Below are 15305 nucleotides of genomic sequence, written 5' to 3'. Positions count from 1 at the left end.
CTGTTCCAGGTGGGTCAGGGTGGTGTGCAGAGCGGTGGCGATGGTGTCCTCTGTGGACCGGTTGGCTCTGTAGGTAAACTGGTGGGGGTCCAGTGTGGGTGGCAGGCATGATGGGACTCTCAAAGCACTTCATGATGATGGGGGTGGAGGCTCCTGGCTGGTAGTCACTGAGGCTGCTGGTACTCTTCTTTTTGGTGGAGGGATGGTGGTGGAGGACTTTAAGCTGGGTGGAGCACTGGCAGAGGGACTGGTTAAAGATGCTGGTGAAAACCCCAGCCAGTTGGTCAACATGGTCCCTCAGCACCCTTCCAGTCACACCAGTCTCTCCTCACTTCCTGTTCCTGCACGGTGACGGTCTGGCTGTGGGGGGATGTCAGCTGCAGTGTGGACCCCGCCGGTGGCTCAACCTCGATGTGGGTGAAGAAGTGGTTAAGCTCCTCCGCCAGTGAGGCGTCCCTAGAGGTTTTGGTGGTGTTGCTGGGACGGAAGTTGGTGATGTGCTGGATTCCATGCCACACCTGCCGGCTGTTGTTGCTGCAGAAGTCCTCCTCCATCCTCAGTGGAGCACAAGTACGGCTATACAGCTCCTTGTCCCTGGAACGGAAGGCGCTGTCCCTCTCCTTCAGTAGTTCCTTGTTCCCGGACCTGAAGGCGCTGTCCCTCTCCTTCAGTAGTTCCTTGTTCCCAGACCTGAAGGCGCTGTCCCTCTCCTTCAGTAGTTCCTTGTCCCCGGACCTGAAGGCGCTGTCCCTCTCCTCCAGTAGTTCCTTGTCCCCGGACCGGAAGGCGCTGTCCCTCTCCTCCAGTAGTTCCTTGTTCCCGGACCTGAAGGCGCTGTCCCTCTCCTTCAGTAGTTCCTTGTCCCCGGACCTGAAGGCGCTGTCCCTCTCCTCCAGTAGTTCCTTGTCCCCGGACCGGAAGGCGCTGTCCCTCTCCTTCAGTAGTTCCTTGTTCCCGGACCTGAAGGCGCTGTCCCTCTCCTTCAGTAGTTCCTTGTTCCCGGACCTGAAGGCGCTGTCCCTCTCCTTCAGTAGTTCCTTGTCCCCGGACCTGAAGGCGCTGTCCCACTCCTTCAACAGCTCCTTGACCTGCTTGTTCATCCGGGGCTTCTGGTTAGAACACCTGGACGTTCTTATCCACCGTGACGGTGTTAACACAGTGTTGGATGTAGCCCAGTGCGGCTGATGTGAACACCGCCAAGTCCTGATGGCAGAAAATGTCCCAGTCTGTGCTTTCAAAGCCGTCCTGCAGCTGCTGGGGGGCATCGTCCAGCCAAAATGGCACAGTCCAAGTTGTGTGTGTGTGTGGGGGGGGTCGGTTCTTTAGTGATTTGTGTGTCGGGATCAAGAGCAGCAACATATGATGAGAAGAGCCCAGAGGGGCAGCTGGGAGGCCCTGGAACCATGCTTGATGTTGGAGTAGACTCTATCCAGGGTCTGAGCTCCCTGGTGGAACATTTAATGTGCTGCTGGGATTTGGGAAGCTCTACTTTCAACTCAGCATGATTAAAGTCCCCCGTGATCACATGAACTGCTCCTGGGTGGGTGTTCTGTTGCTGGCTGAGAGCAATGTCCCAGTGTCCCAGTGTCCCATTGTCCCAGTGTCCCAGTGGCTTAGAGCCGTGCTAGCGTTAGCATCCGGTGGAATGTACACAGCCGTTACCAGGACAGCGGTCAGCTCACGCAGGAGGTACAAGGGCCTGCATCTAACGTGATAAATTCTAGATCTGCCTGTTAACGATGGTGGCGTTTGTGCACCAGCTGTTGTTCACGTTGATGCAAAGCCCCCCCCCCCCCCCCGCGCGCTCTCACTGGAGTCCCGGTTCCAGTCGTGTCTGTGAGCTGTGCGTCCTGCTAACTCGATAGCCATGTCCGGAATGGAAGAGTGCCAGTACTTGTGGTGCTAAAAGACTGAGCCGCTGTGATGGACCTGTACTCGTGGTGATGAAGCCACAGACATTGGACCCCAGCACAGTGGATGTGTTTGAACGGTGGGTCTGTGTAAACGGTGGGTGTGTTTGAGGGGTAGGTTTGTTTGAACGGTGGGTGTGTGTAAACGGTGGGTGTGATTGAACAGTGGGTGTGTTTGAGCAGTGGGTGTGTTTGAACGGTGGGTGTGCTTGAGCAGTGGGTCTGGTGGGTGTGTTTGAGCGGTGGGTGTGTTTAAACCGTGGGTGTGTTTGAGCGATGGGTGTATGTAAACGGCAGGTGTGTTTTAGCAGTGGGTGTGGTTGAGCAGTGGGTGTGTTTGAACGGTGGGTGGTTGTGTGTGAACGGTGGGTGTATTTGAACAGTGTGTGTGGTCGAGCAGTGAGCGTGTTTGAATGGTGGGTGTGTGTAAACGGTGGGTGTGTTTGAATTGTGGGTGTGTTTGATCGGTGGGTGTGTGTAAACGGTGGGTGTGTTTGAACGGTGAGTGTGTTTGAACAGTGGGTGTGTTTAAACGGTGGGTGTGTTTGAGCGGTGGGTGTGTGTCAACGGTGGGTGTGTTTGAACGGTGGGTTTGGTTGAATGGTGGATGTGTGTGAAAGGGGGGGGTGTTTGAATGGTGGGTGTGTTTAAGCGGTTGGTGTGTTTGAACGGTGGGTGTGTTTGAACAGTGGGTGTGTGTACATGGTGGGTGTGTTTGAACAGTGGGTGTATTTAAACAGTGTGCATGTGTGTGTAAGCGGTAAGTGTGTTTGAGTGGTGTGTGTGTTTGAACGGTGGGCGTGTTTGAACGGTGGGTGTGTTTGAGTGGTGGTTGTGTTTGAATGGTGGGTGTATTTAAACAGTGTGTGTGTGTGTGCGTGTAAGCGGTAGGTGTGTTTGAGTGGTGTGTGTGTTTGAATAGTAGGCGTGTTTGAACGGTGGGTGTGTGTGAATAGTAGGCGTGTTTGAACGGTGGGTGTGTTTGAGTGGTGGTTGTGTGTAAATGGTGGGTGTGTTTGAGTGCTGGGTGTGTTCGAACAGTGGATGTGATCGAACAGTGGGTGTGTTTGAACGGTGGGTGTATTTAAACAGTGTGTGTGTGTGTGTGTGTGTTTGAACGGTGGGTGTGTTTGAACGGTGGGTGTGTTTGAGTGGTGGGTGTGTTTGAACGATGGGTATTTTTGAGTGGTTGGTGTGTTAGAACGGTGGGTGTGTTTGAGTGGTGTGTGTGTTTGAATAGTGGGTGTGTTTGAACGGAGGATGAGTTTGAGTGGTGGGTGTGTTTGAACGGTGGGTGTGTTTGAGTGGTGGGTTTGTTCAAATGGTGGGTGTGTTTGAACGGTGGGTGTGTGTGTAAGCGGTAGGCGTGTTTGAATGGTGGGTGTATTTAAACTGTGTCTGTATAAACGGTGCGTGTGTTTGAACGGTGGGTGTGTTTGAGTGGTGGGTTGTTTGAACGATGGGTGTTTTTGAGTGGTGGGTGTGTTTGAACGGTGGTTGTTTTTGAGTGGTGGTTGTGTTAGAACGGTGGGTGTTTTTGAGTGGTGTGTGTGTTTGAACGGTGGGTGTGTTTGAGTGGTGGGTTTGTTCGAACGGTGGGTGTGTTTGAACAGTGTGTGTGTTCGAACGGTTGGTGTGTTTGAACGGTGGGTGTGTTTGAACAGTGGGTGTATTTAAACAGTGTGCATGTGTGTGTAAGCGGTAAGTGTGTTTGAGTGGTGTGTGTGTTTGAACGGTGGGTGTATTTAAACAGAGTGTGTGTGTGTGTGTGTAAGCGGTAGGTGTGTTTGAGTGGTGTGTGTGTTTGAATAGTAGGCGTGTTTGAACGGTGGGTGTGTTTGAGTGGTGGTTGTGTTTGAACGGTGGGTGTATTTAAACAGTGTGTGTGTGTGAAAGCGGTAGGTGTGTTTGAGTGGTGTGTGTGTTTGAACAGTGGGTGTGTTTGAACGGTGGGTGTGTTTGAGTGGTGGGTGTGTTTGAACGGTGGGTGTTTTTGATTGGTGTGTGTGTTTGAACGGTGGGTGTATTTAAACAGTGTGTGTGTGTGTGTGTGTAAGCGGTAAGTGTGTTTGAGTGGTGGTTGTGTTTGAACGGTGGGTGTATTTAAACAGTGTGTGTGTGTGTGTGTGTGTGTGTGTGTGTGTGTGTGTGTGTGTGTGTGTGTGTGTGTGTGTGTGTATGTAAGCAGTAGTCGTGTTTGAGTGGTGTGTGTGTTTGAATAGTGGGTGTGTTTGAACGGTGGGTGTTTTTGAGTTGTGTGTGTGTTTGAACGGTGTGTGTGTTTGAACGTTGGGTGTGTTTGAGTGGTGGGTGTGTTGGAACGGTGGGTGTGTTTGAAAAGTGGATGTGATCGAACGGTGGGTGTGTTTGAATGGTGGGTGTGTTTGAGCAGTGGGTGTATTTGAACAGTGTGTGTGGTTGAGCAGTGAGTGTGTTTGAATGGTGGGTGTGTGTAAATGGTGAGTGTGTGTAAACGGTGGGTGTGTTTGAATTGTGGGTGTGTTTGAACGTTGGGTGTGTGTGAACGGTGAGTGTGTGTAAACGGTGGGTGTGTTTGATTGGTGTGTGTGTTTGAACGGTGGGTGTGTTTGAACGGTGGGTGTGTTTGAGTGGTGTGTGTGTTTGAATAGTGGGTGTGTTTGAACGGTGGGTGTGTTTAAGTGGTGGGTGTCTTTGAGTGGTGGGTGTGTGTAAACGGTGGGTGTGTTTGAGTTGTGTGTGTGTTTGAATAGTGGGTGTGTTTGAGTGGTGTGTGTGTTTGAATAGTGGGTGTGTTTGAACGGTGGGTGTGTTTGAGTGCTGGGTGTGTTTGAACGGTGGGTGAGTTTGAAAAGTGGATGTGATCGAACGGTGGGTGTGTTTGAACGGTGGGTGTGTTTGAGCAGTGGGTGTGTTTGAATGGTGGGTGTGTGTAAACGGTGAGTGTGTGTAAACGGTGGGTGTGTTTGAGTTGTGTGTGTGTTTGAATAGTGGGTGTGTTTGAACGGTGGGTGTGTTTGAGTGGTGGGTGTGTTTGAGTGGTGTGTGTGTTTGAATAGTGGGTGTGTTTGAACGGTGGGTGTGTTTGAGTGGTGTGTGTGTTTGAATAGTGGGTGTGTTTGAACGGTGGGTGTGTTTGAGAGGTGGGTGTGTTTGAACGGTGGGTGTTTTTGAGTGGTGGGTGTGTTAGAACGGTGGGTGTTTTTGAGTTGTGTGTGTGTTTGAACGGTGTGTGTGTTTGAACGGTGGGTGTGTTTGAGTGCTGGGTGTGTTGGAACGGTGGGTGAGTTTGAAAAGTGGATGTGATCGAACGGTGGGTGTGTTTGAACGGTGGGTGTGTTTGAGCAGTGGGTGTGTTTGAATGGTGGGTGTGTGTAAACAGTGAGTGTGTTTGGTGTGTGTGTTTGAACGGTGGGTTTGTTTGAACGGTGGGTGTGTTTGAACGGTGGGTGTGTTTGAGTGGTGGGTGTGTTTGAACGGTGGGTGTGTTTTTTAGTGGTGGGTGTGTTCAAACGGTGGGTGTGTTTGAGTGGTGGTTGTGTTGGGGGAGCTGGACTGTGGCGAGCCAGCATTAGAAGATGCATCATAGAATTCCTGGCTGAAGTCAGCAGTTGTCAAAGCTTTTCAAAGAGAATCTGAAGATGTGGAGTGGATCACATAAAAGAACTGGATTAGTGGACCAGATGAGTGGACTGGATCATAGACCGGACCATAGACTGGATCATGAACTGGCTCATGGACAAGTGTCTCCTCCTGTCAGAATGTTTTCTTCTTGATAAAATCTGCCTTACAAAGATCGAAAAACAAAAGTGAGAAGTAACTACTGTAACTAGTGCCACTGTAACACTAACTACAGTACTCTCACTACTGCAACTACTGTCACTACTGCAACGAGTGTCACTACTGCAACTACTGAAACTATTGTCACTACTGTCACTGCTGCAACTACTGTCACTATTGTAACTACAGTCACTATTGCAGCTACTGGTACAACTGCAACTAATGTCACTACCGTTACTATTGTAACTACTGCAACTACTGTCACTACTGCCAATATTGTAATTACTGCAACTACTGTCACTATTGTCACTACTGCAACTACTGTCACTATTACAACTACTGTCACTATTACAACTACTGTCGCTACTGCAACTAGTGTCACTACTGCGACTACTGCAACTACTGCCACTATTGTAACTAGTGTCACTACTGCGACTACTGCAACTACTGCCACTATTGCAACTGCTGTCATTATTGTAACTACTGTCACTACTGTAACTTCTATTACTACTGCAACTACTGCCACTATTGTAACTAGTGTCACTACTGCGACTACTGCAACTACTGCCACTATTGCAACTGCTGTCATTATTGTAACTACTGTCACTACTGTAACTTCTATTACTACTGCAACTACTGCCACTACTATAATTACTGTTACTACTTGTTAGCCTTGGATCCCCGATATGGCCTTTGGCTGGCCGCAGAGCGGTTTGAGCAGTGAGAAAAGTGAGGACAGAGTCAGCTTTTCGGGTGGTCCACGTCTTTTTGTTTTTTATTTTCCAAAAGTGCAAAGTGCCAAAAAGTGCATTAGAGGATTCAGGAGTGGCTTCTCCAGCAGCAGAACCCTGAATGATGTTAAAGGGCGCCTTAAATACAGTTCACGCAACTGAGTGAAACCATTAAAACTCCAGAGGTGATAAAAGTTAACCTTAGTGTCTTAAAACTAAGTTAAAATCCTCCCAACCAAAACCAGAACTATAACTTAATGAAACAAAACCCATATTAGCAAATACACCTAAAAACCAAACACCTAAATAATAAACTAAATCCTAAACCTGTTAAAACTATGTGTCACCCCCCCCCCCCCCCCCCCCCCCCCCCCCCCCCCCCCCCCACTTGCTCCTCCTCTTGGTTCAGCCTGGAACCTTCTTTAGCAGTGTCTGTGCAAGGGGGAATCTTTTGCCTGGACACCGGCCTGAACACAAGAGAAGAAGGTGAGTGCAAACTCTCCTCACACACCACACAACACTCTCACCCACATCTCCAAACCTTCACAGCAACACATCAACTAAAAGAATCAGCCTGTCTTAAATACACAGATATATTGCACAATGCTCAATTCATCAGCCAATTGTTGTGTTGCCTCCACAGATGGCCGGATCTACGGACGACAACAGAAAAATCTATAAATTTAAAATATGAATTTAAATTTAAATTTAAAAGTTAAAAACAGCAATTGTGTGCAATCCTATTTCTATGTGCAAATAGCCTGATCTTAAAGTGCTGTGTGCTGGTGAACATTTAAAGTGCTAGACTAAAGTGCTGCGAGTGCTTAAATGAGGACCGAACTGCCTGTTCATTACACGACTGCAACAACTGTAACTAGTGTCACTACTGTAACTAATCCAACTAGTTTCACTAATGTAACTACTGTCACGACTACAACTACTGTCACTACTGCAACTAGTGTCACTACTGCAACTACTGTCACGATTGTAACTGCTGTCACTACTGGAACGACTGCCACTACAGTCAATATTGTAACTATCACTATTGTAACTACTGTCACCACTGCAACTACTGTCACTATTGTAACTACAGCCAGTACTGCAACTACTGCCACTACTGAAACTACTGTCACGATTGAAACAACTGTTACTAATGCAACTGCTGTCAGTAGTGTCACTACTGCAACTAGTTTCACTAATGTAACTACTGTCACTCCTACAACTACTGTCACTATTGTAACTACTGTCACTATTGTAACTACTGTCACTGTTGTCACTAATGCAACTACTGTAACTAGTGTCACTAATGCAACTAGTGTCACTAATGCAACTAGTTTCACTAATGTAACTACTGTCACTCCTACAACTACTGTCACTATTGTAACTACTGTCACTATTGTAACTACTGTCACTGTTGTCACTAATGCAACTACTGTAACTAGTGTCACTAATGCAACTAGTGTCACTAATGCAACTAGTTTCACTAATGTAACTACTGTCACTCCTACAACTACTGTCAATACTGCTATTACTGCAACTACTGTCAATACTGCCACTACTACAACTAGTGTCACTAATGCAAAGTCGTAGAGAAACAGTCTGAGGTAGTAGGTCATAGAGGAACAGTCTGAGATCATAGAGGAACAGTCAGAGGTTGTGGAGGAACAGTCTGTTGTCGTAAGTCGTAGGGGAACAGTCTTAGGCCATAGGTCGTAGAGAAACTGAGGCCATAGGTCGTAGAGAAACAGTCTGAGGTAGTAGGTCATAGAGGAACAGTCTGAGATCATAGAGGAACAGTCAGAGGTTGTGGAGGAACAGTCTGTGGTCGTAAGTCGTAGGGGAACAGTCTTAGGCCGTAGGTCGTAGAGAAACTGAGGCCATAGGTCGTAGAGGAACAGTCTGAGGTAGTAGGTCATAGAGGAACAGTCTGAGGTCGTAGAGGAACAGTCTGAGGTAGTAGATCATAGAGGAACGGTCTTAAGTTGTAGAGGAATAGTCTGTGGTCGTAGGAGAACAGTCTGAGGCCGTGGGTCGTAGAGAAACTGAGGTAGTAGGTCATACAGGAACAGTTTGTGGTCGTAGGGGAATAGTTTGAGGCCGTAGGTCGTAGAGAAACTGAGGTAGTAGGTCATAGAGGAACAGTCTGAGGTTGTAGAGGAACAGTGAGATCGTAGAGGAACAGTCTGAGGTCATAGATGAACAGTCTGAGGTAGTAGGTCATAGAGGAACAGTGAAGTCATAGAGGAACAGTCTGAGGTTGTAGAGGAACAGTGAGATCGTAGAGGAACAGTCTGAGGTCGTAGAGAAACCGAGGTAGTAGGTCATAGAGGAAAAGTCTGAGGTTGTAGAGGAACAGTGAGATCGTAGAGGAACAGTCTGAGGTCATAGATGAACAGTCTGAGGTAGTAGGTCATAGAGGAACAGTGAAGTCATAGAGGAACAGTCTGAGGTTGTAGAGGAACAGTGAGATCGTAGAGGAACAGTCTGAGGTCGTAGAGAAACCGAGGTAGTAGGTCATAGAGGAAAAGTCTGAGGTTGTAGAGGAACAGTGAGATCGTAGAGGAACAGTCTGAGGTCATAGATGAACAGTCTGAGGTAGTAAGTCATAGAGGAACAGTGAAGTCATAGAGGAACAGTCTGAGGTAGTAGGTCTTAGATGAACAGTGAGGTCGTAGAGGAAAACGCTGAGGTCATAGAGGAAGAGTCTGAGGTCGTAGAAGAACAGTCTGAGGTAGTGGGTCATAGAGGAACAGTCTGAGTTCGTAGGTCGTTGGTTGGCGTCTCTGACACACTGGGCCTGAAGCGGAGGAACAGAAGGTCCACTCACGTCTTTGCAGTTCTCCGACTTTGAGAAATGCACCAGGTCGTCGTTGTACATGTCCTGGGTGTTGAGCAGGTCGCTGTACTCCTTCTGGCTCAGGTCCTCGGGGTTGATGCCGTTGGCCCGGAGGAACTCCTGGTACGCCACACTGAAGGCCTGACCGATGGACTGGGCGATCAGCTGGGCCTGGGGGACACGGGGCACCGCTGTTCTCTGGGCTCTGCTCACGTTGTGTTGGAACATGATGTGTTCACACTCACGTCCTCCGACTCAAACACGTGGCAGATCATCTTGTACTGATGCTTGCTGTCGTGACCCGGGTCCGAGGCCTCCGTGTCCTCCTGAGAGTCCGGTCGAGGCATCCGACGCCGAGCCATCAGGACCACAATGTTCCCGATGTCAGCGATATAGGAGATGGTCCGCAGAGGGTGGTCCATCATGGTTTCCTGAAAGGTTCAAGGTCTTCATTGTGGTTTCCACATGCAGACCAGAGAAGCGGAGCGGCGTACGGCCAGAGAGTTTACTGATCAAACAATTGATCAGAACATTAAAAAAAAACCAAACAGATTGATGAGGCGGTGCAGAACCAGGGTTCATGAGTCTCAAGACAAACAGTTAACCTGGTTATGACCGCGGTGAGGCTGAGGCAGAGTGTGGCGAGACTGAGGCAGAGCGTGCTGAGGCAGAGCGTGCTGCGGCTGAGGCAGAGCGTGCTGAGGCTGAGGCAGAGTGTAGTTAGGCAGAGTGTGGTGAGGCTGAGGCAGAGTGTGGTGAGGCAGAGCATGCTGAGGCTGAGGCAGAGCGTGCTGAGGCTGAGGCAGAGTGTGGTGAGGCAGAGTGTGGTGAGGCTGAGGCAGAGTGTGGTGAGGGGGAGAGTGGTGAGGCAGAGTGTGGTGAGGGGGAGAGTGGTGAGGCAGAGTGTGGTGAGGCTGAGGCAGAGTGTGGTGAGGCAGAGTGTGGTGAGGCTGAGGCAGAGTGTGGTGAGGGGGAGAGTGGTGAGGCAGAGCGTGCTGAGGCTAAGACAGAGTGTGGTGAGGCTGAGTGTGGTGATGCAGAGCGTGGTGAGACTGAGGCAGAGCGTGGTGAGGGGGAGCGTGGTGAGGCAGAGCGTGCTGAGGCTAAGACAGAGTGTGGTGAGGAAGAGTGTGATGAGGCAGAGTGTGGTGAGGCAGAGCATGGTGACGTTGAGGCAGAGCGTTGTGAAGCAGAGTGTGGTGAGACTGAGGCAGAGCGTGGTGAGGCAGAGCGTGGTGATACTGAGGCAGAGCGTGGTGATACTGAGGCAGAGCGTGGTGAGGCAGAGCGTGGTGATACTGAGGCAGAGCGTGGTGATACTGAGGCAGAGCATGGTGAGGCAGAGCGTGGTGATACTGAGGCAGAGCGTGGTGAGGCAGAGCGTGGTGATACTGAGGCAGAGCATGGTGAGGCTGAGCAGCACCTGGGAGTCCGCGTTGAGCACTTTGATTCTCTGTGTTGAGATGAAAAGATCCACCTCCGTCATGGGCTGAAGCTCACCCTCAGGGGCCTGCACACGCACGCACGCACGCACGCACGCACGCACACACACACACACACACACACACACACACACACACACACACACACACACACACACACACACACACACACACACACACACACAGGTTCATGTCATTATGTAATATTTTGATTGTTAGAGCACAGTAACATGAACAAGAAGTAGTCTCTACTGAAAAGCAAGAAAGTACACAAGTATTGATCCAAATGGAAGGAAGAGTCTTCAGAAAGGTACAACAGTAACTGTAACTGTAAACAGGTACAAGGAATAGATACTCTATGAATTTAATGCAACTGTAGTCATTTGGAGAACAAACGCAGGTAATGTGAACATGATGAAGCACATTACCTTAGAGGCACTGTGACACATACTCCAAGTACAAGTACTGCAGTTCTTGCATGCCACAGTCTGTGCCGTGTTTCCTGTCATCAAAAGTAAAGCGGCTAAATGACACGACATGACAGTAAAACTGGGCTCAGGCTACTCTTATTTTGAAGTCAGACTGCTTGGACCGGAGGAATCAAGACTTGACAGGTTTCAGGTTGACAGCAGGAAACCTGCTTCGTGGCCTGGATGTGTGTTTTGCTCATTTTCATCCTTTCATCCCTGATCATCACAGTTGGCCTCAAATGTTCAAAGAACAAAATATAAATGAGCAAAACAATAAGCTCCGCCTCAACAACAGGAAGCTACTGGTGGATTCAGGGAGATGCTGAGGAGACAGAACACACACACACACACACACACACACACACACACACACACACACACACACACACACACACGCCGGTACTGCACCTTCTTCCTGTTCTGGGCCGTCTGCAGCGCCGCATGGAACAGAGGAGAGAGGAGAGGCAGAGGTGAGAGCAGTGGAGATGTGTTGATCACAAGAAGTCTGCAGGATCCACTGGAGCTGATCAGATCAGTTCATGGACTTTGATACTGTATGTAATGTTGGTATTTTAAGACACAAAAAGTTTGGATGACTTTCTGATATTTAAGGCTGATTTAAGCTGGATGTTAAATATGCATGTAGTGTACAAAGCCTTAGCAATACCACAGGTAGACACAGGGGGCAGCGTTGAGATTAAAAGCAAATGGAAATTTGAGAGGCCGTCAGTTGCTGTGGCGCCTTCCTTCTGAACATGGTCACAGAGGGACCTCCTGCCCTCACGTGGCAGCTACACCCTGACTTCCTGCTTCTCTTGGCATTCGCCAGGATGTTGATGGACAAACATTGGAGACATAAAGGTCCAATGGCAGTGATGCTTCATTTGTTGAAGCACAAGTAGCTGTTTATTGTGGACATGGATCATAAAGGAGACTTCATAGAAACCTGATCGGGTCTGTTCCTGTCTCCTTATCCTTGTCTAGTCTCGTCGAGTCTTCACAATTCTATCGAACATATATTTTCACTTTATGTTTAAAAAATATCTATCCAGAAGTGTTTCCTCTATTGAGAAGTGTTTCCTCTATCGGGAAGTGTTTCCTCTATCCAGAAGTGTTTCCTCTATCCAGAAGTGTTTCCTCTATCGGGAAGTATTTCCTCTATCCAGAAGTGTTTCCTCTATCGGGAAGTGTTTCCTCTATCGGGAAGTGTTTCCTCTATCCAGAAGTGTTTCCTCTATCGGGAAGTGTTTCCTCTATCGGGAAGTGTTTCCTCTATTGGGAAGTGTTTCCTCTATCGGGAAGTATTTCCTCTATCCAGAAGTGTTTCCTCTATCGGGAAGTGTTTCCTCTATCGGGAAGTGTTTCCTCTATCGGGAAGTGTTTCCTCTATCGGGAAGTGTTTCCTCTATTGGGAAGTATTTCCTCTATTGGGAAGTGTTTCCTCTATTGAGAAGTGTTTCCTCTATTGGGAAGTATTTCCTCTATTGGGAAGTGTTTCCTCTATTGGGAAGTGTTTCCTCTATTGAGAAGTGTTTCCTCTATCGGGAAGTGTTTCCTCTATCCGGAAGTGTTTCCTCTATCCGGAAGTGTTTCCTCTATCGGGAAGTGTTTCCTCTATCGGGAAGTGTTTCCTCTATCGGGAAGTGTTTCCTCTATCGGGAAGTGTTTCCTCTATCCAGAAGTGTTTCCTCTATCGGGAAGTATTTCCTCTATCGGGAAGTGTTTCCTCTATCCAGAAGTGTTTCCTCTATCGGGAAGTATTTCCTCTATCCAGAAGTGTTTCCTCTATCGGGAAGTGTTTCCTCTATTGAGAAGTGTTTCCTCTATTGGGAAGTATTTCCTCTATTGGGAAGTGTTTCCTCTATTGGGAAGTATTTCCTCTATCCAGAAGTGTTTCCTCTATCGGGAAGTATTTCCTCTATCAAGAAGTGTTTCCTCTATCGGGAAGTGTTTCCTCTATCGGGAAGTGTTTCCTCTATTGGGAAGTATTTCCTCTATTGGGAAGTGTTTCCTCTATTGAGAAGTGTTTCCTCTATTGGGAAGTGTTTCCTCTATTGAGAAGTGTTTCCTCTATCGGGAAGTGTTTCCTCTATCCAGAAGTGTTTCCTCTATCCGGAAGTGTTTCCTCTATCCGGAAGTGTTTCCTCTATCGGGAAGTGTTTCCTCTATCGGGAAGTGTTTCCTCTATCCAGAAGTGTTTCCTCTATCGGGAAGTATTTCCTCTATCCAGAAGTGTTTCCTCTATCCAGAAGTGTTTCCTCTATCGGGAAGTGTTTCCTCTATCGGGAAGTGTTTCCTCTATCCAGAAGTGTTTCCTCTATCGGGAAGTATTTCCTCTATCCAGAAGTGTTTCCTCTATCGGGAAGTGTTTCCTCTATTGAGAAGTGTTTCCTCTATTGGGAAGTATTTCCTCTATTGGGAAGTGTTTCCTCTATTGGGAAGTATTTCCTCTATCCAGAAGTGTTTCCTCTATCGGGAAGTATTTCCTCTATCCAGAAGTGTTTCCTCTATCGGGAAGTGTTTCCTCTATCGGGAAGTGTTTCCTCTATCGGGAAGTGTTTCCTCTATTGAGAAGTGTTTCCTCTATTGAGAAGTGTTTCCTCTATTGGGAAGTATTTCCTCTATTGGGAAGTGTTTCCTCTATTGGGAAGTATTTCCTCTATCCAGAAGTGTTTCCTCTATCGGGAAGTGTTTCCTCTATCCGGAAGTGTTTCCTCTATCGGGAAGTGTTTCCTCTATCCAGAAGTGTTTCCTCTATCGGGAAGTGTTTCCTCTATTGGGAAGTGTTTCCTCTATTGAGAAGTGTTTCCTCTATCGGGAAGTGTTTCCTCTATTGGGAAGTATTTCCTCTATCCAGAAGTGTTTCCTCTATCGGGAAGTGTTTCCTCTATTGAGAAGTGTTTCCTCTATTGGGAAGTATTTCCTCTATCCAGAAGTGTTTCCTCTATCGGGAAGTGTTTCCTCTATCGGGAAGTGTTTCCTCTATCCGGAAGTGTTTCCTCTATCGGGAAGTGTTTCCTCTATCGGGAAGTGTTTCCTCTATCCAGAAGTGTTTCCTCTATCGGGAAGTGTTTCCTCTATTGAGAAGTGTTTCCTCTATCCAGAAGTGTTTCCTCTATCGGGAAGTGTTTCCTCTATTGGGAAGTGTTTCCTCTATCCAGAAGTGTTTACTCTATCCGGAAGTGTTTCCTCTATCGGGAAGTGTTTCCTCCATTGGGAAGTGTTTACTCTATCGAGAAGTGTTTCCTCTATCGGGAAGTGTTTACTCTATCCAGAAGTGTTTCCTCTATCCAGAAGTGTTTACTCTATCGGGAAGTGTTTCCTCCATTGGGAAGTGTTTCCTCTATCGGGAAGTGTTTCCTCTATCGGGAAGTGTTTCCTCTATTGGGAAGTATTTCCTCTATTGGGAAGTGTTTCCTCTATTGGGAAGTATTTCCTCTATCCAGAAGTGTTTCCTCTATCGGGAAGTGTTTCCTCTATCCGGAAGTGTTTCCTCTATCGGGAAGTGTTTCCTCTATCGGGAAGTGTTTCCTCTATCCGGAAGTGTTTCCTCTATCCAGAAGTGTTTCCTCTATCGGGAAGTATTTCCTCTATCCAGAAGTGTTTCCTCTATCGGGAAGTGTTTCCTCTATCCAGAAGTGTTTCCTCTATCGGGAAGTATTTCCTCTATCCAGAAGTGTTTCCTCTATCGGGAAGTGTTTCCTCTATCCAGAAGTGTTTCCTCTATCCAGAAGTGTTTCCTCTATCCAGAAGTGTTTCCTCTATCGGGAAGTATTTCCTCTATCCAGAAGTGTTTCCTCTATCGGGAAGTGTTTCCTCTATCGGGAAGTGTTTCCTCTATCCAGAAGTGTTTCCTCTATCGGGAAGTGTTTCCTCTATTGAGAAGTGTTTCCTCTATCCAGAAGTGTTTCCTCTATCGGGAAGTGTTTCCTCTATTGAGAAGTGTTTCCTCTATCCAGAAGTGTTTCCTCTATCGGGAAGTGTTTCCTCTATTGGGAAGTGTTTCCTCTATCCAGAAGTGTTCCCTCTATCCAGAAGTGTTTACTCTATCCGGAAGTGTTTCCTCTATCGGGAAGTGTTTCCTCCATTGGGAAGTGTTTACTCTATCGAGAAGTGTTTCCTCTATCGGGAAGTGTTTACTCTATCCAGAAGTGTTT

General features: G+C 47.8%; 1 protein-coding gene across 1 annotated transcript in view; it reads right to left on the bottom strand.

Annotated features, from left to right (window-relative positions):
* apba1a (amyloid beta (A4) precursor protein-binding, family A, member 1a) overlaps positions 1-15305 on the bottom strand; it is a gene marked incomplete at both ends in the record, with an annotated part of 44793 nt that overhangs the window by 12998 nt on the left and 16490 nt on the right. The window contains 4 exons of the mRNA XM_080467466.1: positions 9228-9407; positions 9482-9667; positions 10660-10746; positions 11557-11577. Of these exons, the coding sequence (XP_080323592.1) occupies positions 9228-9407; positions 9482-9667; positions 10660-10746; positions 11557-11577 (474 nt within the window). The remainder of the gene's footprint in view (positions 1-9227; positions 9408-9481; positions 9668-10659; positions 10747-11556; positions 11578-15305) is intronic.

The sequence above is a fragment of the Lipophrys pholis genome (genome assembly GCF_963383615.2).
Source record: "Lipophrys pholis genome assembly, chromosome: 7".
Classification (NCBI taxonomy): domain Eukaryota; kingdom Metazoa; phylum Chordata; class Actinopteri; order Blenniiformes; family Blenniidae; genus Lipophrys; species Lipophrys pholis.
Note: the sequence above shows the minus strand (reverse complement) of the source record. Positions and strands in the feature narration are given on the sequence as shown.